At 58.4% G+C, this 23,419-nt stretch overlaps 8 protein-coding genes across 8 annotated transcripts; 3 read left to right on the top strand and 5 right to left on the bottom strand.

Moving 5' to 3' along the window:
* Window positions 1-542: 542 nt before the first annotated feature.
* On the top strand, window positions 543-1,681 carry D7B24_008300 (uncharacterized protein; the record flags this gene model as incomplete). The annotated part of the gene is made up of 2 exons (XM_028642390.1): window positions 543-908; window positions 965-1,681. 2 exons carry the CDS (start codon window positions 543-545, stop codon window positions 1,679-1,681), a joined length of 1,083 nt encoding a protein of 360 aa, XP_028493836.1.
* Window positions 1,682-3,519: 1,838 nt separating this feature from the next.
* Window positions 3,520-4,852, top strand: D7B24_008299 (uncharacterized protein; the record flags this gene model as incomplete). The annotated part of the gene is made up of 3 exons (XM_028642389.1): window positions 3,520-3,767; window positions 3,818-3,919; window positions 3,973-4,852. 3 exons carry the CDS (start codon window positions 3,520-3,522, stop codon window positions 4,850-4,852), a joined length of 1,230 nt encoding a protein of 409 aa, XP_028493835.1.
* A 344-nt stretch (window positions 4,853-5,196) lies between these two features.
* D7B24_008298 (uncharacterized protein) lies at window positions 5,197-7,990 on the bottom strand (the record flags this gene model as incomplete). Its single annotated transcript, XM_028642388.1, has 6 exons — window positions 5,197-5,535; window positions 5,598-5,900; window positions 5,962-6,672; window positions 6,740-7,325; window positions 7,384-7,705; window positions 7,759-7,990. 6 exons carry the CDS (start codon window positions 7,988-7,990, stop codon window positions 5,197-5,199), a joined length of 2,493 nt encoding a protein of 830 aa, XP_028493834.1.
* Window positions 7,991-8,632: 642 nt separating this feature from the next.
* Window positions 8,633-10,024, bottom strand: D7B24_008297 (uncharacterized protein; the record flags this gene model as incomplete). The annotated part of the gene is made up of 1 exon (XM_028642387.1): window positions 8,633-10,024. The coding sequence occupies one exon, from the start codon at window positions 10,022-10,024 to the stop codon at window positions 8,633-8,635; it is 1,392 nt and encodes a 463-aa protein (XP_028493833.1).
* Window positions 10,025-10,882: 858 nt separating this feature from the next.
* Window positions 10,883-12,455, bottom strand: D7B24_008296 (uncharacterized protein; the record flags this gene model as incomplete). Its single annotated transcript, XM_028642386.1, has 2 exons — window positions 10,883-12,263; window positions 12,325-12,455. The coding sequence occupies 2 exons, from the start codon at window positions 12,453-12,455 to the stop codon at window positions 10,883-10,885; spliced, it is 1,512 nt and encodes a 503-aa protein (XP_028493832.1).
* A 1,106-nt stretch (window positions 12,456-13,561) lies between these two features.
* D7B24_008295 (uncharacterized protein) lies at window positions 13,562-15,334 on the bottom strand (the record flags this gene model as incomplete). The annotated part of the gene is made up of 2 exons (XM_028642385.1): window positions 13,562-15,062; window positions 15,153-15,334. 2 exons carry the CDS (start codon window positions 15,332-15,334, stop codon window positions 13,562-13,564), a joined length of 1,683 nt encoding a protein of 560 aa, XP_028493831.1.
* Window positions 15,335-17,085: 1,751 nt separating this feature from the next.
* On the top strand, window positions 17,086-19,194 carry D7B24_008294 (uncharacterized protein; the record flags this gene model as incomplete). Its single annotated transcript, XM_028642384.1, has 1 exon — window positions 17,086-19,194. One exon carries the CDS (start codon window positions 17,086-17,088, stop codon window positions 19,192-19,194), a length of 2,109 nt encoding a protein of 702 aa, XP_028493830.1.
* A 2,132-nt stretch (window positions 19,195-21,326) lies between these two features.
* Window positions 21,327-23,053, bottom strand: D7B24_008293 (uncharacterized protein; the record flags this gene model as incomplete). The annotated part of the gene is made up of 4 exons (XM_028642383.1): window positions 21,327-21,416; window positions 21,478-22,488; window positions 22,545-22,988; window positions 23,051-23,053. 4 exons carry the CDS (start codon window positions 23,051-23,053, stop codon window positions 21,327-21,329), a joined length of 1,548 nt encoding a protein of 515 aa, XP_028493829.1.
* Between the last annotated feature and the right edge of the window lie 366 nt (window positions 23,054-23,419).

The raw sequence follows: 23,419 nt of genomic DNA, 5'->3' as shown, positions 1-23,419 counted from the left end.
ACGAGGCAATGCAGGTTGCCGAGCGCGTCGTGTAGGTAGCCTGGGCTGACAGCAAGGGGGGCGGTCAGGTCCCGGCCTTGGAGCGTGTTGTTGGGGGCCAGGATACTTGAGTGGGAGGAGCACCGAGCGATGCGAAGCGGAAGCCAACAGACCTGGAATGAAGTTTGGATATGGCGTTGGGGGCCCGTGATACGTTAATGACCCGTTCATCTGTTGGTGTTGGCCCCGTCATGGGGGCAAGACCCCCGAATGTGCCTGCTCATGTGTTTGTCGCAGCCCGTCTTTGGGAGGCCACCGCGCAGACCTCTTTTGACAGGTAGTAGCTCCCCTCAGAATGCCTACCTACCTAGGTACCTATATAGGTAGGTATTTAGGTACTGTGTGAACCCTAGTCTGATATCTGGTAAGGTATTCCACCTGCAAGGAATTCATTGGAAAATCAAATTCTCACCTCCCCCACGCTTTGGCTCGAATCTCATCTGCCTCGACACCCTTGACCTCGAGGGACACCTGAACTGTTGCAAGGCCCCATTCTGCCCACGATGAGCAGCTCGTTGACAGGTGACAATTCCAAATCACTGCCATCGCCCATTGCGCAGACACGCCGCCCATCGAATGCTGCGCAGCTGTCCTTCGCCAAGCGCAAAGAGGCGCAGAGGGAGGAGCAAGTCACATCCCTGCAGTCGCTCATGAATGACGGCCACTGGGTAAGCTCGCGGTCCGTTTCGCGCCCGCTACCCGTCGATCCTACCAGGGAGTCGACAAAGGTCAAATCGCAGCCGACACTGGCACAATCGCGCAGCCGGTACTTCGAAGACGCCTTCCAGGCAGGCAGAGAAGTTAGCTCTGCGAAGGACCGCATACGGAGCGAGGCTGTCATCATGGCTGAGGTCTACACAAACGTCATCGTAAGCTGCCCTCCCCATCAAAACCCGATTTCTCTCGAATACTCAAGCTCGATTAGGTTGGCGATGAATTCAATTTCATATTGGACCTTTCCCACCAGCTTTCCATCCGATATCAGCGCCCCGTGTCCTCGATCGTAGTCACGTTGCAGCACGGCGCGTGTATGCTGTTCGGTGGCAGCTTCGACTCGGCTTACACCATGTCCATATCTGGACTACCGATCGAGTTTGCGCCGACAAAGAACAGACGTATCGCGGCCCTGTTGCAGAAATACATGGAAGAGTCTCTAGGCGTCTTGCCACGTCGAGGATACCTACGTTTTGTACCACTATCAGAAGAGAATGTCGCCTGGGACGGCAAGACAGTCGCAAGCGAGCTGGCAGAGACCCAAGGACTTGAAGACCAGCACGGCGTGGCCACAATATTACAGCACAAAACCAGCCGGAGACTTAGTGCCAAGGTAAAAGAATCTCGAGTCCGCTCCGCTCCGGCTTCACTGACTAGACAGTCCATGTCTTCACTCAAGTCGAGATCCACCAAAACCAACAGCGCACCTGATGGGATTGATCTTATAGCAAGTCATAGCATGGGCAGTGGGCCACCAATGCCGCTCATGGCGACGGTGTGCGAAGAAGGCGAGTCGAGAGTCGGTGGTATGACGAGTAATGCAGACAAGGAGGATTGTAAGGGTGAGGAGCTGTGGAAGAGCCCCAAGGTGGGAAAGAGGAAGAGCTTCGTGGCATCATTTTTTGGGCGTTCCAAGCCGGGTGTCTGACTTTCGAAACCCTCCTCATGAGAGCGACAGCTTCAAAGGTCGGGATCATGCTGGCCTCATGCTGGCCTGTAGCATCACACGTCTGCTTTGAAAATTGACGGCGAGGCTGTGGAGGAGGTCAGGAAGTCCGCAGCCGGTACCTTACCTTAGTGGAGTGGGGCCAGGCATTCGGCTTTGCCAGCGGCGTTGCCAGATGACGACACCCGTCGCTTACCTGATCAAAGGCCTGTGAGGATGGGAGTGGGGATTGGAGAGGCAGGTACCTGGAAGATGGCAGTGGCAGGAGCTCTCGCCAAGTGCCTACCTTGCGGTACTTGCCCACCTACTCAGGTGCCGCCTGCCTGTGTTGTTGCAGCACAGGCGCAGCTTCCCGACTGGATTGGGGTGATTGGGGTGGCCATCCTCTCGTCGCCAGCTGCCAATTGCCAATTGCTTCACCTCTCAGATCTCATCACACGAGCACCACCGCCCGATCACTTCAACGTAGGTACCTTCTCAACAAGATATCTTGCCCCCGACAAGGAGGAAACTTCGCGCTCTCAGACCTCACTTTCACCCTGCACTGCAACCTCGTTCTGAACTTGCGCGGCGAGAGCCACGAGGAACGGCGAGTCAACAGCCAGCTGGTCAGCGAGGCCACGAAATCGCTGAGCCCCATTCATCGTCAACCACGGCAGATCTCGAGCCGCAACCCATCTCTCCGGCCATATTCGAGTCGCAAGCAGGCCTTGTTCGCCAGGCAGGTAGGCGTTCCCACGCTACATCACGTTAGACATGGAGGTGAGAGGCCGAACCATCTCATTCTCTCGCTTACAATTGGTCCCCGTCACTCCGCAACATCGCTCCCGTCTGCCCTCTTGATCCCCTTCCCCTTTGTATCTCATCTCCGCTTCCTCCCCTTTCCCATCGAGGATGGCCTTGCTCCGACCCCTTGACGCGCCTTGCGTCCTCTCACGTGCTGCAGTGACTGGGTAGTGCCCTCGCCAAGATGAAGCCACAGCCTCAGACCCGAGAGGAAGGATCAGAGACGGCACCAGACTCAGCCCAATGGACGGAGCGCCATCGTCACTCGCTCTGCCCGGCCCTAGTCCTGTCGCCCTGGACTATCGTCAACGTTACGCCGCACTGATCCGCGTGGCCCGGATGACGAGCCCCGATCATTGGGTGCGCCCGCGCCTGGAAGCCTGTTTGCCGGTCGAACTCTGCCAGTCCCCGTGGTGCAATGGCCCGTCAACGACAGGGGTCGTCGTTGAGCTGAGCCACCAAAAACGGCCTAACCGTGCGACGGTGAGACGACACCCATGAAATATATGTATATTGGTAGCCCGGCCATGCTCCTCCCTGCCTGAGCCCGAGAGCCTGGCGCATGGGAGACCGGGCCACCCCCAAGCGAACAACTCGAAACCGTCAATCTAGGCCGGCCGTTCGCACTATGATCCCATGACGAAAGCCCTGCCGCCGCCTCGCACTCTGTATCCCATCTGCGCCTGGCCGCCCATCCCGGCGGTGAGCCGTCATCCATCTCACGGACCAGCGTGACGCCCAGGCAGGGGAGACGCGAACCTGGACCCGCGAGGATAGGTCGTCTTATTGCTTCTTCGCCCCCGAAGAACGAGCGCTTCGGCAGTGTGTCGATTGCAAGCTTGCAAGCCTCTGTGTGCTGTGCTGCGCTGGGCTTCGTCAGGCCTCAACGGACGTCAATGCACACGCGAAATCGTCTCCAGGTTGCGACCTATCAATAACGCCTCGAGTGTCCCTTTCGGGTACTGGCCGGTCTACGCGGCGCTCTCACCGCTCACCTGAGTTTGCCACTGAGCCCTTCATCCCACAACTCTACCATGACTTCGTCCCCTCCCTACAGCCAGCTCTCGCCTTTCCAAGCGGACGTTGGTGATGAGCCCTCTGTGCAAGAAACAGTCGCTGGGAGCAGCAACCACGAAAGTCCAGCAACGCTAACACTGCAGCGTGTCTTTGAACAGAGTCGCCGAGGCGTCCCCAAGAAGGATGACGCAGACAAGCCTGTCGAGGTGCCCCCGGGGCCGCCAGCCAAGGGCAAGCCGAGACTGCTCCTGATGGGACAGAGGAGGTGAGGGCTGTATACCGCGTGTTTGCCACTCTGAGTCTGACCATGCGCAGGAGCGGGAAGTCGTCCATATCCAGTGTCGTCTTTCACAAGCTGCCGCCTAACGAGACACTGTTCCTCGAGTCGACGGCGCGTATACAGAAGGACTCGATGGCGTGAGCATAGCCCTATTCTCTCCCGCACCCGCATGTACTGACTGACTTGGCAGCTCGTTCATGGATTTCCAGGTCTGGGACTTTCCTGGGCAGATCGATATCTTCGAGAACCCAACCTACGACATGGAGGCCATCTTTGGTGAGATTGGCGCCCTCATCTGGGTTATTGACGCGCAGGACGATTACCTCGAGGCCGTGCAACGCCTCAACACAACGATTCTCAACCTACAAAGGTCATATCCCAACATCAACATTGAGGTCTTCATCCACAAGGTCGACGGCCTCTCGGATGACTACAAGCTCGATATCCAGCGTGACATAACCATCCGCATCCAGGACGACCTTTCGGACCACGGCTTCGAGAACGCTCCTGTCACCTTCCACCTCACATCCATCTACAACCACTCCATCTTTGAGGCCTTCAGCAAGGTCATCCAGAAGCTCATCCCCCAGCTCGGTACCCTCGAGGCCATGCTCACCAACCTCTGCCGTACCTGCCGCTTCGAGAAGGCCTATCTCTTTGACGTTCTCTCCAAGATCTACATCGCCACTGATTCGGCGGCTGCCGACATGGCCGCTTACGAAATCTGTTCAGATTACATCGACGTCATTATCGACATTACTGACGTGTACGGATCGTGGAACCGTTCTGATGCCCAACGCCAGCGCATCGAGGGCGAGCCATGGAACGCAAAGGTCGAGGACCAGGTCGCGTGCAACTGGGCTGAGAGCTGCATGGTCCTGCACGACGCCGGACGACCGATTATGCTGCGCGAGGTTGATCGATACCTCGCCCTCGTGGCCATTATGAAGGAGGACTCGTATGACCGCATGCCGCTCGTCAACATGAATGTCGAGGCAGTGGTCCAGGGGTTGACGGAGTTCTTTGACATCACGAAGCCCCGCGGGGAAGGACAGGCGCGGCGAATCTAAGTCTTGTATTTTTCGGGTGTCGCATATGTATCTACGCGTAGAATCAACCTTTCGTTTTCTTTTTCTCTTGATTTTGGTCAATCCCTTGGTCAATGCCGTGATTCGTCTGCGGCCCAGCTTTCATGCCACAGTCAACATGTCTGACCACCCAGCCGAACGCGCCCCTGCGATGCCCAACATGATGCTTCCCTCTACGCATGGCTTTCGCAGTTACTTCGCCTTCACCCAAGCAGGCACCATCACCCCGGCCGCCGACTACTCCCGACGCCTCGCCCCTTGCGCGTAGGGGTGAAGCGTCGGGGCGGGATCTGCAGCGGCCGCCGCGACGGCAACCGGACAACCTCCTATGCGTTGTCCCGCCCAGGCGTGTTCAATTGCTGCTGCTGCTGCTGCTGCTGCTTGTCCTCCTGCCCCTGCTGTTGCGGCACGGCGGCATCCTTCTCCAGGGCGAAGACGCGCCACGTCGTCCTGTCACGGCCGAGGAGACAGACGCGCGGGGGCATGTCGTCTCGGACGTCGCTTCGGGGGTGGACCTCCATGCGAACAGGGACCCAGGCGCCGCCGCCGCCGCTTTCGGGGAGGGTGAAGGACGCGAAGCCGTGCGCGGCGGAGAGAGGCTCGGGCTCAGGGAGGGACTCTTCGGTGTAGGAGGCGTACTTGACCTCGGGCGTCTGGATGGGGAGCTGCATGATGAGGGGTCTCTTGTCTGTGATGGGGCGTCAGCGCTTTTCCTCCTCTTCTCGACGTGGTTGGTTGGTCTGAACATGCCGGTGGTCCGGAGAAGCAGGACGAGGGTCTCGTGGCCGAGGAACTTGATGTCGGTGATTTTGTGGTCGCCGAGACGCAGCGCGGCGCACGTCTTGGACGTCGTGGTGCTGATGCCGTTGATGATGCGCACGGTGGTGCGGAAGATGTACACTAGAGCTTCGTCAGAGTCGGCGGGACCCACGGGTGATGACAAAACGGCACGGCCGAGAAACTTACGCTCGTCTTCTTTGCCCTCCTGGATTGCTGCCACAAAAGTCGACGCGTGGTCCTCTAGGTCACTCTGGAAAAGAACAGCCATGTCAGCAAAGGCGAGCAGGCGGCAACACAACGACCAGACTTACGCCGTTGACAATCGGCCCCATGACACAGTCGATCCTAGACAGTTTGCTAGCCATGACGATCCTGGTGGGCTGTCCGAACCTGACGCTCCGCTTCTGGGCCTCGGCAATATCCTTGAAGATGCCGTTCGCGCGGTCCTCAAGGTACGCCACAAGAAAGGCGAGCTGCGGCAGCGCCTTCATGTAGGGCTGGCCATCTTCCTGCCGGGCAATCTGCGCATCGACAGCGTCGAGCAGCGCGGGCTCGTTCTGGACAAACTTCCAGTCGGCCTCGCGCTCGTCGTCGGCCACGGGGTCGAAGAAGAGCGCCATGGGGCTGCGCAGCAGATAACGCTGGATGTACGCGAGCACTTTTCCATTCTCCAGCCCGGCCTCCTTCTCGTTGAGCTCCTCGGTGGCCGAGCTCGACGACGCGAGCCGGTCGATCTGGAAGCGCAGCCAGCCGGAGAAGGCGGTGAAGAGGTCGAGCTCCTCCATGACGTGTAGCAGGACGCGGTGGGCGGCGAGACGCAGACAGGCGACGACGTCCATGGCGCGGGCGACCTGCGCGGCGGAGAAGCCAATGTCGTCGCGGGCATCGTGGAACTGGGCGAGGCCGCGGAGGCGGCTGAGGATGACGGCGCAGCGCTCGAGGGCCGGGAGGAGGTTCTCGTGGACGAGCGCGCGGAGGGCCTCGAGACCCGAAACAGCGGCCTTGTCCCAGCGTTTGTGGCCCTAGTCTGGGTCAGCGTCATGGGGCTGGATTGGGGGGGTCGGAGGTTCGTGAGATGGGTGGGCTTACGCGCTCGGCCAGCTGGTCCACGAGCCATTCCTTGACGACCTCGTGGGTGTGGCCAGTCACGACAGTATGGAAGAGAGCCTGGACAATGTCGGTCGGCCCACGGTCGGCGCCCTGTAGATCCTCCTGAATACTACGCAGGAACTTGCTGGGGAGTTCTCGCGTGTTGTTGTACTCGACCGTGGCGTGGAGCTGCGACTGCTTCACGTATCGGAGCAGCTTCTGAAGAGTAGTCAACTTGGACGCGAGGAGGGCGAGGTTGATCGGAGAGTAAGGGACAAACGGTAAGTCCATGGGAACCAGATAGACGGCGCGGTCCTCGTCGGCAGGATGCTTCAGGATGAGACAGTGGGTGGATGCCGACGGATGGGCGGCATGGTGGATGAGCTGCAGAACGCCTGGCTTGTACATGGCGCTCGGCAGCGTATAGCGAAAATCACCAATGACGAACGAATCATAGATGCTGAGGTGCAGACGTCCGTCACTGGTGCCGACGACCATGACAAAGACCTCATCGCTCTCGGCCGTGTTGAAGGGCCGAAAGAGGAACTCGATACCAGTCCGCAAGGTGAAGACCATGGCATCCTCGCTGTGGGGTGGTCAGCCGCGTGCTCCTGGGCAGTCAATAGGGCCCGGAATCGACGAACCCTTCGCCGGCACTGGCGCTCGGCAGAGGACTCAGTTTGGGCAGCGACGACTCGACATCGAGAAACGTCAGCTCGCGCGGCAGATCTAGTTCTGGAGGGTTGCCTGCGGTTTGCAGCTCTTCGTCGAGGGCATGGCGCCACGAGGCGGTCTCGGCCTCCTTGGGAACACTGTCTGTCTTGGAGACGCTGTTGCACGCCCAGCCGATATGGGTGATGCCGGCAGACTGGTCCTCGGTCACGCGAATATGATGGGCCGCCTTGTTGTTCTCGAGACCCATCAGTCTCACGTGGCCATCGCTCCAGCCGACGGCGAGAAATTGACCTTGTCCACGGTCAGCAACCTGCCTGTCAGCTCCGAAGATCGGGATGCCATACCGTCGGGTTTCCACTGGAGAGCGAGGGGCTCTGGGGCTGTCGTGCCCGGGCGGGCGTATTGGTGGATCTTGGAGACGACCTGGTCCCTTGGACGGTAGATGAGGAGGTTCTTGGCGGCGGCATCCCAGGTGACGGACAGGTCGACGGTGGGATTGCTCTTGGGCAAGCCATCGGGCACGCGATGATCGAACTTGGTCTCGCTGATGAGACGCAGGGGCTGGGGTTCAGCCATGGGTGGTGGTTGAGATGGGGGACCGCAGCAACGCGCCAAGCAGCATTGTTGCTTTTGATATCACGGATAGCAGTGACCCTCCGTCGCCATCCGAGTTACCCCTGATAGAACGAGAATCCAGAGACGAGAAGAGGTTCGGCCAAGGATGGCAGTTCAGCAGAGGGCGTGACCGAGCTTGGAAGTAGACGGGGATGCCCGAGGAAGGTAGGCAGGCAAGGTATTCAGTGAGCACGATGCGGCAGGGCTGCCCCACAATGAAGCTGGACAGACTGATTGGTGGTGGGCGCCCAAGACATTCAACCCTGGGCACGTAGACTGACAAGGCCCCCTCACCACCACCAGCAAGTCCAGATTGGAATGTCGAACAGTATTCCAGAACAATTGTCGAGGGAACCTGCCAGGACAGTGTACATCCCAGGAGGGATGCCGAACCATTACTCCATCCCCCCAACCTGTTGGATGAGGCGGGACATGTGGCCTCTTGCAGCGCAGGCATACGCAGACAGTCACAAGGCGCCTGCGAGAAAGACTAAAACAATGACAAGCTTGTATTCCAGCAATCTAGGTCCAAAAGATACAAGACAATAACGACGACACTCGCCTTCCCTCTCACACTTCCTTCGTATCACCAAGGTAAACACATCACAGCACGACGGCATACGGGCTTAGAAAGCCAAACATGTCGGCCCAAGACATGCGTTCCGCGTCACGCCTCCAGACATCGCGCAGTGCCTCGCCGATGGCGCGCACCGAACCAAACCGCATGTCATTGAAGATGCCCGAGACCATGTCAGACACGCCGGCCCTGCGCTTACTTGTTTGCGCGTGGGCGCCGGCGACATAGAGCGGGAAGATGACGCAGTGATAGATGTGGGAAGACGGGTGGACCTCGAACAGCCCGTCGAGACACGGTTCGACGTGCTGCTGCACAAGCGCATGGCATGTCGGCAGTCCGCAGATGACGCGGTAGAGGTAGATCAGTGCCGTCCGTTGGAAGGCGCGCACGAGCTTGAACGCCTCGACAGCCTCGATCTCGCCCTGGCCAAGGGGGAGTGGCTCCCCGACATCCGGGTCCGATCCGAGATCCTCCGTCGTCAGTGGCGCGTACACGGGCTGCAGGCTGGCCTCGAAAGCCCGAATGCGATCAACCGAGAGGCGTTCGGCGCCGGTCCTGACGGCCTCGTGGTAGGTGGCGAGCGTCGCCATGTCGTGGAAGACGGCTGCTAGAGAGCACCGGCCCCTGGCGTCTCTGCCCCACCAGACGGAGCCCTCGTCGATGACATCCCAGACGTCGGGTGCAAACCCGGGGGTTCGCTGCTGCAGGAGGGCCGTCGTCAGATCGGCCGAGGCAAACTCGGACAACAGCATGTCCATCGACTCCTGGCCCTTGCCGACGACCTTGGTCAGGCCGCCGAGCTGGTCGAGGATGGCGAGCACACCGACATGGTGCTTCATGGTGGCTGAGGTGGCCGATCCCTCGACCAGGCCGTCGTGCAGGTAGAGCAGGAGCACGGCGAACAGCAGCGTGGGCAGCATGTCGTTGTTGTCCCTGCAGCAGCCACCGACCTGTGTGCGCAGAACCTGCAGACACTCGGACCGGGTCGGCGTGATGAGCTCGGCGCCGCGGCCGTCCTGGAGGTAGCGATGAGAGGCAGCAAAGACGCACATGGAGAGCAGCACGACACGGTGCTGCATGGCAACAGGCGTAGGCGGGGCGCACGGGTTGGGGACGGTCGTCAGGAGGGGCCAGACGCGGCCCTGGAAATAGCCAAGGGCGCGCTGCTCGTCATTGGCGAGGGGCGGCTCGATTTTGAGACACGGCGAGCGGCGTGCGGCCGCAGCAGCCATCTCGGCCAGAGGTTGAGACAGATTGACGCTCGGCCGGGTGCTCCATCGGATGAGCTGCGCATTGTAGTCGCATGACGCGCCTTCGAGGAGGCAGCGTCGGCATGCGGGTTTCGTCAGATCGCATCGGACACGACGTTTCTTGCAAGGCCAGCAAGAGCCCGGGACGACGCGCACTCGTCGCGACATGCTACGCAGATGGACGTTCGAGAAGGGATCGGTCGATGAAGCCGATTAGCGGCGGGCGGAGACCCAATTCTGTAAATGATACTCAAAGACACGGGTATCGGAGAAGACCATGACGAGGTGGGCTCGAGTTGGGGCGAGTGGCCCGAAGGGTTCAGGTTGCTGAGAGGGGACGCCAAACGGCAGGTGATGGGGGAGGGGGGGATATGGAACTCGATGGCTTGCTGGCAACGAGGTGGTGATGGTGATGGAGGAGAACAAGAGGTTGGTGTTGACAGCCAGAGAGGCGGGGGAAAGGTGTCGGGGTTTCACAGTATTCTAGCGCCGATAGCGATTGCCTACACCTAGGTACCTACCTCCCTAGGCACCCTACTAGTTGCCTAGGGCATCACCTACCTAGGGTAGGTACCTAGGTAAAGTAGGTAGGTACGTGTCAGCACCACCTGCACTCCGCCTGAGGAACATCACAGTCTTGGGTGCCTCCTACCACTTCACTTGACTCGGATCTTCCGGTACCTCCTGACAGGCAGGTGCGTTGGCGGCGACGGCCTTGCCCTGATGAGACCCCGTTTCCCCCTCGCTGCCATCTTTCGTTGGGCCTGAGATCAGGTGGTTCGGTCTTCCCGCCTCTCATATGACCACTGGTTCCATTTTATACCATGCTCTGCTCGATCCGCCACCACGTCTCACGATATCACGCCCTCGCCTGCGCCAGGTCTGAACAACCCAGCGACAGCAGTCTTGGCCTGCCTGTTCACCGCAGGGAGATTACGTGACAGGCAACGAAGAAGAATGGTCAATTTTCATCCGTAAAGTCCAGCAGCACGTCAACCAGTACATATTAACAACTAACAATCAGCATCACAGCTTCGACGGCACTGTCATGTTCACGTGGACGGCCTTGATGTTCGAGTACGCTGCGAGCCCCGCCTCGCCCAACTCCCGCCCAATACCGCTCTGCTTGACACCGCCAAAAGGAACACGCCAGTCACTGTCGTTGCTCGAGTTGATCCAAACCATGCCGGCCTCGATCCGCCTCGCCACACGGTGCGCTCGCGTCAGATCCCTCGTGAAGACGGCGCTGCCGAGCCCGTACTGTGTATCGTTGGCAAGCTTGAGTGCCTCTTCTTCCGTTTTGAATGTCGAAATGACCACAAATGGCCCAAACACCTCTTCCTGGAAGATCCGCATCTGAGGTGTCACCCCCGTGAAGACGGTCGGCTGCACGAAAAAGCCGGATCCAACGTCCTTCGCTGGCTCGCCACCCATTTCGAGCGTGGCACCCTCGCTGGTGCCGATGCCAGCATACTCTAGCACCCTGTCGTACTGCGCCCTCGTTACCTGAGGACCCTGGAACGTCTCTTCGTCGAACGGGTCGCCTACGCGCGAAACAGTCTTGACCTGTTCTCGGAACGCAGCCAGAAACTTGGAATAAATGCCCTCCTGCACAAGGATACGCGACGTCGCTGTGCAAATTTGGCCCTGATTCGACATGATGCCAATGTGCGACCATTCAACGGCATTCTCCAGGTCGGCATCGTCGAACACGATGAGTGGGCTCTTGCCGCCAGTCTCCAGTGTGATATTCTTCAGGTTCGCGCTCGCCATCTTCATAATGTGCTTGGCCGTCGCAGTTGATCCCGTGAAGGCGATCTTGTCGACATCCAGGTGGCTCGCCAGGGCTGCGCCGGCAACAGGACCCGTGCCGTTCACAATGTTGATGACACCCGGTGGGAAACCAGCCTGCGCCACTAGGCTTGCAAGGAACAGAATAGACAAAGGTGTCTGCTCGGCGGGCTTCAGAACGACCGTGTTGCCACAAGCCAGCGCAGGGCCTAGCTTCCACGCTGCCATGGAAAGGGGGTAGTTCCACGGGATGATCTGCCCGCATACGCCGACGGGCTCACGGACAGTGTAAGCAAACTTGGCCGGCGTAGTGTCGATAACTTGGCCGAACACCTTGTCTGCATACCCAGCGTAGTAACGAAGGGTGCCTACAGTTTCGGCCAGATCCTCGTTCAGCGCGGTTGCGTACGGTTTACCATTATCCCACGCTTCAATAGTCGCCAGCGTTTCACGGCGCTCGTGGATGAGGTCGGCGAGACGATTCATCAATTGGCCGCGGTCGGTGCCAGGAAGATCGCGCCAGCTCGGGTCATTGAGGGCCTTGCGGGCTGCCTTGACAGCCTTGTCAACATCTTCTTCCGAAGCGGCTTGTACTGATGCGATCGGCTTCTCGTTGCTTTGGCAAGTCAGTAAAGGAACCTCGAAAAATCGGACGAAGATAATCCCTTGGTACGTACGTAGGGTTGATGCTTGTGATCTTGCTGCCGTCTGATGACGCATGCCAGTCGTTGTTGATGAACAGGCCGAGCGGTTGGGTGTATATCCGCTTGTTCGGCGCTGTCAGCTCAATCTTCAACTCTGTCGCCATTTTTTCAACTTTCTTCTCGGGACCTGAGATAACGACAACCAAACAGAGCGCGAATGTCGACTCGCCCTGAAACGCTTGAAGGTAGAGACAAGATAACGCAAGAATATGCTTGCCAGGGAGAAGTAGCGGGGGAGAGTTGGTCAGTCGAGGGTATGCCTCTGATCGCTGTCGACAATCCTGGAGCTCCGTGACGTTATCACCTCTTCCCATTTGCCCCACCTGGACTACATCTTTCGGCCTTCTCTTTCCGAGGTTTCTTGCTTCCCGGGAGCGTCATCCACATCTGGCGCACCCGGCCCGGTGTCATTTGCTCGAGCCGGTGGCTGGTGGTCGAAACCGTCTCGTTATTCCACCAGAGGTCAGCATTACCAACCCCTGGTACTTTTGGAGTCAACCAGGCTGCCTGCTCGCGATAGCTCTTTCTGCTCTAAGACAAAACAGGCAATAAATTGGACAGAGGGGGTGAGATCAGCTGGGCGATTCCCCGCATCCCCGCTGTCAAGCTGTTCCCTGCAGCTCTAACGTATTTGGGGAAGAAGATAGGCATGCCGCGCCGCACAAGCTTTGTTGTGGCTTCTTATCGCCTTGGCTGGGCCAGCTTGATTGCCAGCCTGGCCAGGTCAGTGTCTCCAGGGCTAGAGTTGGGGTTGACAAGGAGCGAATAGGCGTTGCAGGCTTACAATGTCGTCCCCTGAACTCTCAGTACGGCACCTTGTTTCTCGTACGTAACAGGGAGTAAAGACGAACGCGCACCAGTGGACCAGTATTCGGCTCCCCGTGGGGAAGTTGAAACGAGCATCTCGGCAGTGTATTGAGGTCACGACGAGGTAATCAAAGTCGCGACAATGTCTGATACGTATTCCAACAGCAACATCTGATTGTCAAAGCAGCGACTGACAACGGGCATCCGGTATTAGTCCCTACAGCTAACGGCATCGGTGTGATACGCAAAGTAAGGGGGTCGCCTCCATTTTGCGAGCACGGCCTGGCCATATGATTTCAAGAAATGCGATTTCAAATACGGGCTACAATTATCAAGACACGGACAAGCCACCGACACAGCATTGTGTTCCCCAGGGAAGAAAAACAATCGACACCCGCCGCGTCTAAGACTGCCGCCTCTCCCGGAAAGACTCGGTGGTATCCTTGACATCACTGGGGCCCTCGGCCCCGGGGTGGTCTGCGGCTGCTTGTGATAGCTCAGTGCGGCGCGCTTCAATGATGACTTCTTCGGCCTCGCTTGCGCGCAGGTAGGTCAGGCGGCCCTTGGTGACCCAGAAACCAAGAGACATGACCATCATGATACCAAACACCGCGATGGCGTAGTTCATATCGGAGACGGTCGGATTTGGGGTACCGGGGAAGAAGAAGAAGACACTCGTGATGGCGCAGTAGAAGACCGAGATCCAATTAATCAAGGTTCCAAAACGACCAAGCTTGAACTCGGCAGGCGGGAGCTTATCGCGACCGACCATGAGCAACACGAGCACGGGCATGCCGTAGGATACCGTCAATGCGATGACGCTGACGCCGAGGATGGCCTCAAGGACCGTGTCGGCGAAAGTATACAATACGCCGATGAGGCCGATGATACCGCCTTGCAGCCAGAGAGCACGCACAGGTACGCGCCAGGTCTCATTGACCTTGCTGAAGTAGGGACTCCATGGGATGCCGCCGTCACGAGCGAAACTCCATGTTAGACGCGAGGCCGTTGTGACGATGCTGACAGCCTGGCCCATGCCGTTGAATATGAAGAAGGACAGGAGCACGGTAGCAACAGTGAGGCCGGTGGTACCCTTGAGCAGGTCCATAAAGGGGAGACCTGTCGAGGGGTCGATGACAGCATCGAGGTCCTGGATGCAGAAGAGACACACAACCATGAAGATGAAGCCGGAGACGGCACCCATGGTGACGGAGAGCCACATGACGCGGGGAATGTTCTTCCGCGGCGCAGGGATTTCCTCAACGAGGTGGATGGCGGCGTCAAAGGCCGTCAGGCCGTAAGCCGCCTGAACGAGGCCCAGGAACCACGTCACACCATCATTCCAACCTGTCTGGTTGAGCCAGCGGCCAAAGACGAAAGACGCGGGTTGGAACGAGTTGCCGTCCTTGACGCCAACGGAAATGAGGAGCGCCAGCGAGAATACGAAGAAGAGAGTGACAAAACATATGCCAACAAAGTTGTTAAACATGGGCAGGATGGCGTCCCTGCGGCAGGCGACGATGTTGAAGAGAGTGACGAAAGCCGTCACGGCGAGGTAGAGTAGGAAGCGCACCCAACCATGAGCGCCGTCCCAGTCCGGGTCGTACAGAACCTTCATGCTCAGCATGAAGTCGGTCATGAAGGCGACCTGGGAGGCGGAGAGCGTCCACCAGCCGAACTTGTTGATCCAGGCGCAGAGGTAGGACGTGAAGCGCCCCTTGCCGCCGGGCCACAGGCGCCAGATCCAGTAGGCCTGACCCATGGCGGTGGGCATGGCGCTGCACATCTCGGCGAGGGAGACAGCAACGCAGATGTTGCAGACGAAGACGAGAACGAGGCCCCAGAGGATGGCAACGGGCCCGCCAGCCGTCAGCCCGCTGCTGAGACCCTGGGCGAAGGTAGACCTGTGCCATCATTAGCTGTTGTCGCATTTGTCGCGGTCAAGCGACGAGGAGACGAAGAAGAAGAAGAAAAGGGGGGAGGTATTCACTCACCAGGTTCCCAGCACGGAGAAGGCAAGAAAAAACATGCTCCAGAGGCTGAACTTGCGCGTCAAGGTCTCGGCATGGCCCAGCTCGGCGAGGTCGAGAGCATCTTGTACAGCCTGGTCAGCGGTGGGCAGACGCTTGAGATGTGCCTGCGATTCTGCGTCGCCTTCAGCCGGGGGAGGCGACATGGCTGCGGAGCTCTGATGTGGAAGAGACGAAGAGAATTGGCTATGATTCTTCTCGCAGGGGAAATTGGGGATGAGATTTTCGGACCTCGAAGAAAGTGCAGTGTCGGTCTCCTATCACTCGAAGGCGGGACAGCAAGCCCCTAAATGCGATCTCATCACTGGTGATAGGGAAAGGGTGGCAGAGGTTGCTTTGCTGCTCGTCGACAGCTCAATCTCGGGCTGGACGACCTTGAGCTTCGATCCTTTGTGACACACACACACGCCCACACACACACACGAACAAGAACCTACCTACCCCGGGTTCGGCACCCCTACCCAGGCTGTCGTCACTGATAAGAGTGGGTGTGACCCGGTTTGTCTGCCCTAGGCTATTTCGAGTAGGGGTTTAGGCCCCGTCTCCAACTTTTGGGTCCCCGGCGTCCTTGAGACCAGACTACTAGACCCCCACCCCCGAACGGTCGGGATGCTCATGCTGATTGCTGATACGGGAAGCTTCTGGGGCTGGGAGGTGTGCCTACCTTATTCCCTGCAACTGACACTGGCTGTCTGTCATTCGCGAAGGGGAGGCGATGGCTGCCAGAGGACCTCAGGGTTTCGTTGCCATTGGTACGCCACTTGTGCCTTCAATGGCCACATATGTCACCGAGCAGGCAAATGGCTGTTCCAGGCTTCTGCCCTGGACCGAGACGGGGCTTCCAGCACGCATCTATCTGCCCAGTCGATCGTGGTCCACCCGGCCAGGGGTGCTGGGTGAGGCATTCTGATCTGTTCGTCGATAAGGCAGGGAAGGATCCGGCTATCGCGGCCAGGCCGTCGTCCTCAAGGGGTTCATACTCGTTCGTTCTCATGACTCAAGTCTGGAAAGACGCCCACACGAAGCTCCTCCAAAACGAAACGTGGATAGATGTTCCTCGTTGACACTGACCGGCCCGGGAGCTTGTTCAATCTGCGACACGACGGAGCCGTTACCAATCTCTGAGAACGGCCGATAGCTGCATCAATGGCATCGGACTACAGGTATGCCATGCACGGTCTCGTGGGTCAGCTGGCAGGTCACTTCAGCACCCGGTCCGGGGCTGAGATTGTGCAGCCCGTGGCATCCGCCCGCCGTGGCCGCCATACCTGTTCGGGCAAGAATTTGGACACGACCGCCTTGGTGCAGCACTCTGCTCTTCGTCTCCTTGTGCGCCCCAAAGTGAACCCCCCTTCCCCTGCCCCTCCATCATAGGCTCCGGGCAGACAAGTTCGTTTCCCATGACCAGCTCCGCCCGATCGCTCGCCGCTGGCCACGCCGCCTCACCACAACCGATTGGCCCGGGCCCGTTACGTCTCAGTCACGGATTGCGTTAGGTATGGGCATCACCATGCTCGGTCTATGGGAGGCCGGGGCCCTCCGCTCATCACACCATGCTCCTCTCGTAAAGAGGCAACAGAGGGGAGGAGAGGGGAGGGGAGGAGGGGCGGAAACACCACCACCTTGGGGTCCAGTCTATAAGAGCCTCTCCCCGAAGAAACAGCTTCGTCTTAAATCGGGTTTCCAGTCACCAGAGCCGACCAACATCTCCTCATTGACCGACTGGATTCTGCGCCCTTCTGGGTCATCGTCACATTATTTGCTCCAACTCCTTGCCTTGTCTCTTGACACTTACACCTCGTCGTTTCCCCCCGCTCTCCCAATATACGTACGGTACGGTACCAGCCCGTTTTGAACAACCACCTTATGGCAGGTTTCTGCAAACACGAAATTGAAAATGATTGTCGACACATCTTCAATTGCAGGTTACACAATCTTTCGGGAAGAGGCCAGCGACGCCGCGCCCGACTTGTCCAAGGCCCGCTCAGTCCATCCCTTAGACCAGCTATCGATTGAAGAGATACGTGCCGCCGCTCACCTCATCCGCCAACATGCCGACCCCAAGGTCGTCAAATTCAACTGCCTGACGCTCCACGAGCCCAGAAAGCTCGAGTATGCTGCCTTCCGTGCCGGCCGTGGGCCCCGTCCTGACCGTCGTGCCTTCGCCATCGTCCTCGAGAAGGGCACTTCGGACGTCGCCGAGGTTGTCGTGAACCTGACCAGGCTCAAGGTCGAGAACTGGAAGCCTGTGGCCGACGTTGCACCGACCCTGACCCTCGAGGACCTCGACGTCTGCGAGCGCGTTGCCATCGCCGACCCCCGTGTCATTGAGGCGTGCCGCGAAATCGGCATCACCGACATGGCCAAGGTCTTCATCGACGCCTGGGCCATCGGTTTTGACAACCGCTGGGGCATGGAGCGCCGCCTCCAGCAGGGCATCGTCTACTACCGCAACTCGCCCAACGACAACCAGTACGCTCATCCCCTCGACTTTAGCGTCGTCGTCGACACGGAGCGGGAGGAGGTCCTCGCCGTCGACATTCGTCATGTCGACGGCAAGCGCGTGCCTGTGCCCCTGCGCGAGCACAACTACCTGCCCGAGTTTGTCGCCGACACGTTTGTTCACGACAAGCTCAAGCCCATTGACATCACTCAGCCTCAGGGCGTCTCGTTCAGCATGAGCGGCAGCGAGCTCACCTGGGCTGGCTACAAGATGCACATTGGCTTCAACTATCGCGAGGGCATCGTCATCTCCGACGTCAGCATGTATGACCATGTCGAGCAGCGTGACAGGGCTCTCTTCAACCGCATCAGCGTTGTGGAGATGGTCGTCCCGTACGGCAACCCCAATCCCCCTCATCAGCGGAAGCACGCCTTTGACGTCGGCGAGTACGGCACTGGTCTCATGACGAACTCGCTGAAGCTGGGATGCGATTGCAAGGGCGTCATCCACTACATCGATGCCATCATGACGACCAGCTCGGGCGAGCCCGCCGTCGTCAAGAACGCCATCTGTATCCACGAGGAGGATAACGGCCTCCTTTATAAGCATACCGACTATCGCGACGGCACCGTCACCTCAGCTCGTGACCGCAAACTCATCGTCTCGCAAATCATCACGGCCGCCAACTACGAGTATGCCTTCTACCACACCTTTACCCTTGATGGCACCTACAAGCTCGAGATCAAGTTGACGGGCATGCTCAACACGTATCTGCTGCACCCTTCGGAGACAGCCGCCCCGTTTGGCACCGAGGTGGCGCCTGGCCTCGATGCCCACAACCATCAGCACATCTTCTCGCTGCGCGTCGACCCTGAGATTGACGGCCCTCGCAACACCGTTGTGCAGAGTGATGCTGTTCCCGCTGACGACCCTGTCGGTAGCCCCGGCAACCTTTATGGGAACGGGTTTTACTGCAAGAAGACGCCCCTCCTGACGGCCAAGCAGGGTGCCGTATCGTACTGTCACGAGACGAGCCGCTCCTGGGACATTACGAACCCGAACCGCCTCAACCCCTCGAGCAAGAAGCCAGTCGCTTACAAGATTCTCAACAACAACTGCCCTGCTCTCCTCTCGAAACCGGGCAGCAACGTCTGGAAGCGCGCTGCCTTTGCCCGCGAGTCGCTCTGGGTCGTCCCTTATCGCGACCACGAGCTCTTCCCGGCCGGCGACTACGTGTGCCAGTCCACGGGCGAGCTGGGACATGCCCACAATCAGGCTGTGCTCGACTGGGTTGAGCGTGATGAGCCAATTGATAACACGGACATTGTCTGCTACATCCAGTTCGGGCTGACCCATTTCCCGAGAACCGAGGACTTCCCCGTCATGCCGGCAGAGCCTGTCAGCGTCATGCTGAGGGCGAGCAACTTCTTCGAGAAGAACCCTGCGCTCTGGGTCCCGCCGACGGCCATCCTGGGTGATTACGTCTCGAGGGATGCGTTTGGAAAGGGGGACCCCAAGGGCACCTGCTGCTCTGGATCGCTGAATGTGTCGTCGAAGCTCTGAAGGGACCTTTCGTTGTGGTGGCTGGGTGGTAGTGTGATAGTCTATAGGACGTATTCAACCTGTTTTGACGTCGAAGATGTGCCGTTATCTTGGGTGAGTCGTCGAGACCTCGTCTCTGGGGGTGCTGCCACAAATTCGAACGTACTCAGTGCTCGCAAGCCTGCCGTAGGAGCATGTAATGCATGCCATAAAAGTGCAACCAATGTCGCGATCACTCATTATCGTCCTCGTTTGAGGCGCTGATTCTCTTGGCCTTGTCGACAGTCACTTTGTGCTTGGTAGAAACCTTGTATACTTTTGGTGCCGCCCATTTCTGTAGGTTGATAAACTGCGTGTTAGTGGACTTGATGTCCCGGAGAAGTCACAGTACAAGACTTCGCGAACACCTTGTTCTGATCAAGCAGGCACGGTCACACTTTGAGTTTGGATGGCACGCCCGCCTCGGTCTTTTCAAGGGCACATGCGCCTGTCTGTGGCGCTTTGGGAATGTCTATCGATGCAGAATGTCTTGCACGAGCAGATGCCAAGGTCAACACGAGAGTTGTCCACATCAACCGTGGAAGCAGTTGTGTTGCCTGATCACCGTCATGTAATTGTGACCCGTTTTCTGCTTTCTTTCTAGCAACCAGAGCATATAGACCTGTTTATCATGCAGCGTTCGGTCTAGTTTGAATTGCATGGGTATAGACGCGTAGACTGTGATTCAAAGCACAAAGCCTCCCAGGGGCGTGGACCATGTCCACAATGCCTCCAGGTTCATGCACGACGCACGACGTGAAGTGGGACCGAGAAGGGCATATCCGCTCTCTTGATGGTGTGCTATGATCCATAGGAGTGTTGTTCAAGCTCATGGTCGGCTATTAAACGGTATCCAACCACACCATTGTGACGGAAGAAAGACGCTTTGCCCTGTTGTACTTTATGCCGGCAGACGCGCTCATCGATTTCGTTCAAGGCAAAGGATGCGATATATTCTAGACCAAGTCTGGAGAATACGAGCATAGTATCCGACTACGGGTCTAGTAGACCTTGGTCCCCGAAGACCAGAGCACTGGACAACACGGTCTCCGTGTAGCCAAACAAATACGACCACTACAGGCACAATTGCAGCACCAAACTTTCAGCTGGGGCAGTCAGATGGATGCTTGCATGCCCGACGACCGAGCACCCACTCCTCCACGGCGTAGTCGGAAGCGCTATCTATACCCTACGGCGTCACGCGGAGATGGGTACACATGCATTCCTCGACGAGCAGTGTAGAGTCGAGCAAACAGCACACCACGCCTATAGGCTCTCCACTAGATCATTCTGAAAGTCAAGGCATCTACCTAGACTCTGCTGGAATCCGGCGAACCTGGCAACATCCGCGGGGGAATGGCTGTCTTTTCTGAACGGCGCATGGTAGGATGGCGGCCAACATCTTTCCGACCTCTTCACAGGTACCGGCCTGGCGGAGAAGGGAAGGTCACTCCAACCATCCGTTGGCAGAAGTACGGTGGTAGTCCGAGGCATGATAATGTAAGTGCTGAAGAGCACATCTTGCCGTCAAAATTTCTTCTCACCTGCAGGATCGTGGCAGGGGGGCTTGGAGTTGATCTCGTTCAAAGACATCTGACAAGACGTTCCGTGGCAAAAGGTCCACCGAGGCCACAGAGAGCAAAGCTGCAATGGTCGTCCAGAGTCCAGGGTTCCAGCTAGGATCCTCGAGGTCGAATAGCCCTCGAGAACCGCCGAGGGGCTCAAACCCCCCGCACAGCATCTGGAACGGCCGTGATTCGAACAAGAAGAAGGATGCATAGATTGGCATGATGACCTGTAGCTTCCAATGGGCTGATCAAGAGGATGCTTTTGTAGGCCATAGCACACATGTACGCCCATCCGGACTCATACATTGCGTGACTACAGCGCATCACCATGGAACGCTTGAGCGGCCTCTCATCAGTTCCTGCACCGCACGCCTTTGCAGCATGTAAAGCGGCTCGTCATCATCTTTATTCGTTCTACTCCCCGGCAGCCACAAGCAGCGGGACGAGTTCTCATCAAACGCAAGTCTCGACGTCTAGCACGCCCCTCACGTGGCGTGGGTCACACTTCATAGCCTCGCCGCGCCTTTTTCGCTTCCAACCCCCCCCTTACTCGATGACAAAGTTGTCCGCAACCGACTTGATCTCCTTGGAGAACGTCACGTCTTCGTTTTCGTCCAGCAACGAAACAGTCGTTACCTGTACAGCATTAGATCTGGCTTATAGAAAATCGGAAAGAGGAACAATGGTCGTCACTTACGTCCACATCAACATAGGGCGTTGTCTTGGAGAACCGGACTGTCATGGGGAAGAAGTCGTTCTCGTCGTTCGTCTCGGCCTCAAACTCAAAGGAGCCGCTGGGGTTCTCATCCGTCACGCTGCCAATGTTCCATTCAACCGTGTCGCCAGAGACGTCGTATGCGGCATCGAAGCTTGACACGACGGGCTCGCTCGCCTGGTAAGGGATGACGACGCTGACGTCGGTGAGAGGGTCGCCGCCCGTGAGCTCGTACTCGACGGTCAGGTTGTACTTGCCGCCGTCGTTGTTGATCCAGACGGTAAATGTGATGGGGCAGGCGCTGGGGTCGTCGGCCTTGGGCGTGGCACGCCACCTCAGGACGCCGACGGCGTTGTTGACGGGGAAGCCGCGCGCGGCGTTGCTCATCTGGATGATCTTGGAGTCGTTGAACAGGTTGCGGTTGACGTTGGGGTGCGTCCTGAACTGTGCGCCTTGGGTTGGTGTGGCTTGGAGGTTGAGCTTGACCTTGGTCAGGCTGGGATCTGAGATGCGGAGGGTGAGATCACCGCTGATGGAGAGGGAGTTGACGGCGCCCTCGCGGGACAGCTTCGCGCTGATGGCTTCCGTGACGGTGACGTGGATAGCGTCCCGGTCCATAGTTGTGGACGCGCGCTCCGCCGCGGGCTCGGCGGCGGCGTGTTGCACGACGGGCACGATCAGGGGGCTGTCCTCGACCTCGGCACCCATCTCGCCACGCACGCGCTCGAACATGTCGGTCGTCTTGGACTTCTTGCCCAGCTGCATGCCCTTGCCCTTGGGGGCGTTCGCCTTGTTGAACGTCTTGTTCTTCTCGGCCTCGTACGAGTCGTACGTATCGGTTGTCGTCGGGCGAGCAGGTGGGGTGTAGGTCGGGTACACAGGGGTCCTGGGCATACCACCGCCAGCACGGCCCGTCCTCGCCGTCTCCTTGCGCTGCATCTCGAGCTGCTTCGCCTTGCGCTTGCGTTCCTCGGTGGCCTCGAGCTCTTTGTTCTAGATATTCTTGTTAGCATCATGGTAGTCAGAGACACACCAGCCAACCGACGCACCCTCGCGATGATCTCCTGGATCCGCTCCTCGTGACTCTCCATCTCCAGGAAGGTCTTAATCTGGCTGATGGTGAGGTTCTCCCTGTAGCCTAGCGTCACGAGCTCATCAAAGGCACTGAGCAGCTCGTAGGCGTTCTTCAGAATCTCGCGCTCATCGAGGGTTCGGCATGTGCTGGTGACAACCTGGGCGAAGAGGTGCAGAGAGTCAATGTCCTGCAGAATGTTGGACTGGCGGTTGGTGATGAGGACCATGTAGAGCTCGTCCAGCGGCTGGTACACGAATCGGACATTGTCCTGCTCGACGGTGGTGTGCTGGGTTCCCGAGTCGGCGAGCTTGGGGAAGGAGGCGAGAAGTCCCTCGATGCGCGATCGTGGCATCTCCCTGAACTGGCGGGAGAGGACAGCTTTCCCGCCGCGGGTACAGATGGAGGCTGCGAGGACGACCTGGATGCAGTCAGCACTTTGGAGGGGAGCACAAGCGGCGACTGGCTCGAACGAAAACCTACCATGATTGATGAAGGGGGAGTGATGTAGCGGATGTATGGTGTTGAAAGTCGCGAGGGTCGAAGTACTATCGCAATGCCCAAGGCGGCTCAAGGAGGGACCTCACAGCTCGGAATTTGGATGTGTGGAATCTGGTCAATGCACAGACCAAGTCACCTCTCAGGCTCAGGAGGTGAGTGAGTGCTCCTATGTGCTGCCACTTTAGTTGCCAATTGCCAACTGGCAGGTGGCAGACAGGCAGACAGCCTCGAAGGCGACTACACCCAGAGAAGGCTAGACTCAGAATGGGCCTCACGCAGCTCGACGTCGACGGTACGTACCTTCACACACAGGCCAGGTACCCAGGCCGGTCGGTACCTTGCAAAGAGGGG

This window comes from Verticillium nonalfalfae (genome assembly GCF_003724135.2).
Source record: "Verticillium nonalfalfae strain VnAa140/NRRL 66861 chromosome Unknown scaffold_72, whole genome shotgun sequence".
NCBI classification, from domain to species: Eukaryota; Fungi; Ascomycota; class Sordariomycetes; order Glomerellales; family Plectosphaerellaceae; genus Verticillium; species Verticillium nonalfalfae.
Note: the sequence above shows the minus strand (reverse complement) of the source record. Positions and strands in the feature narration are given on the sequence as shown.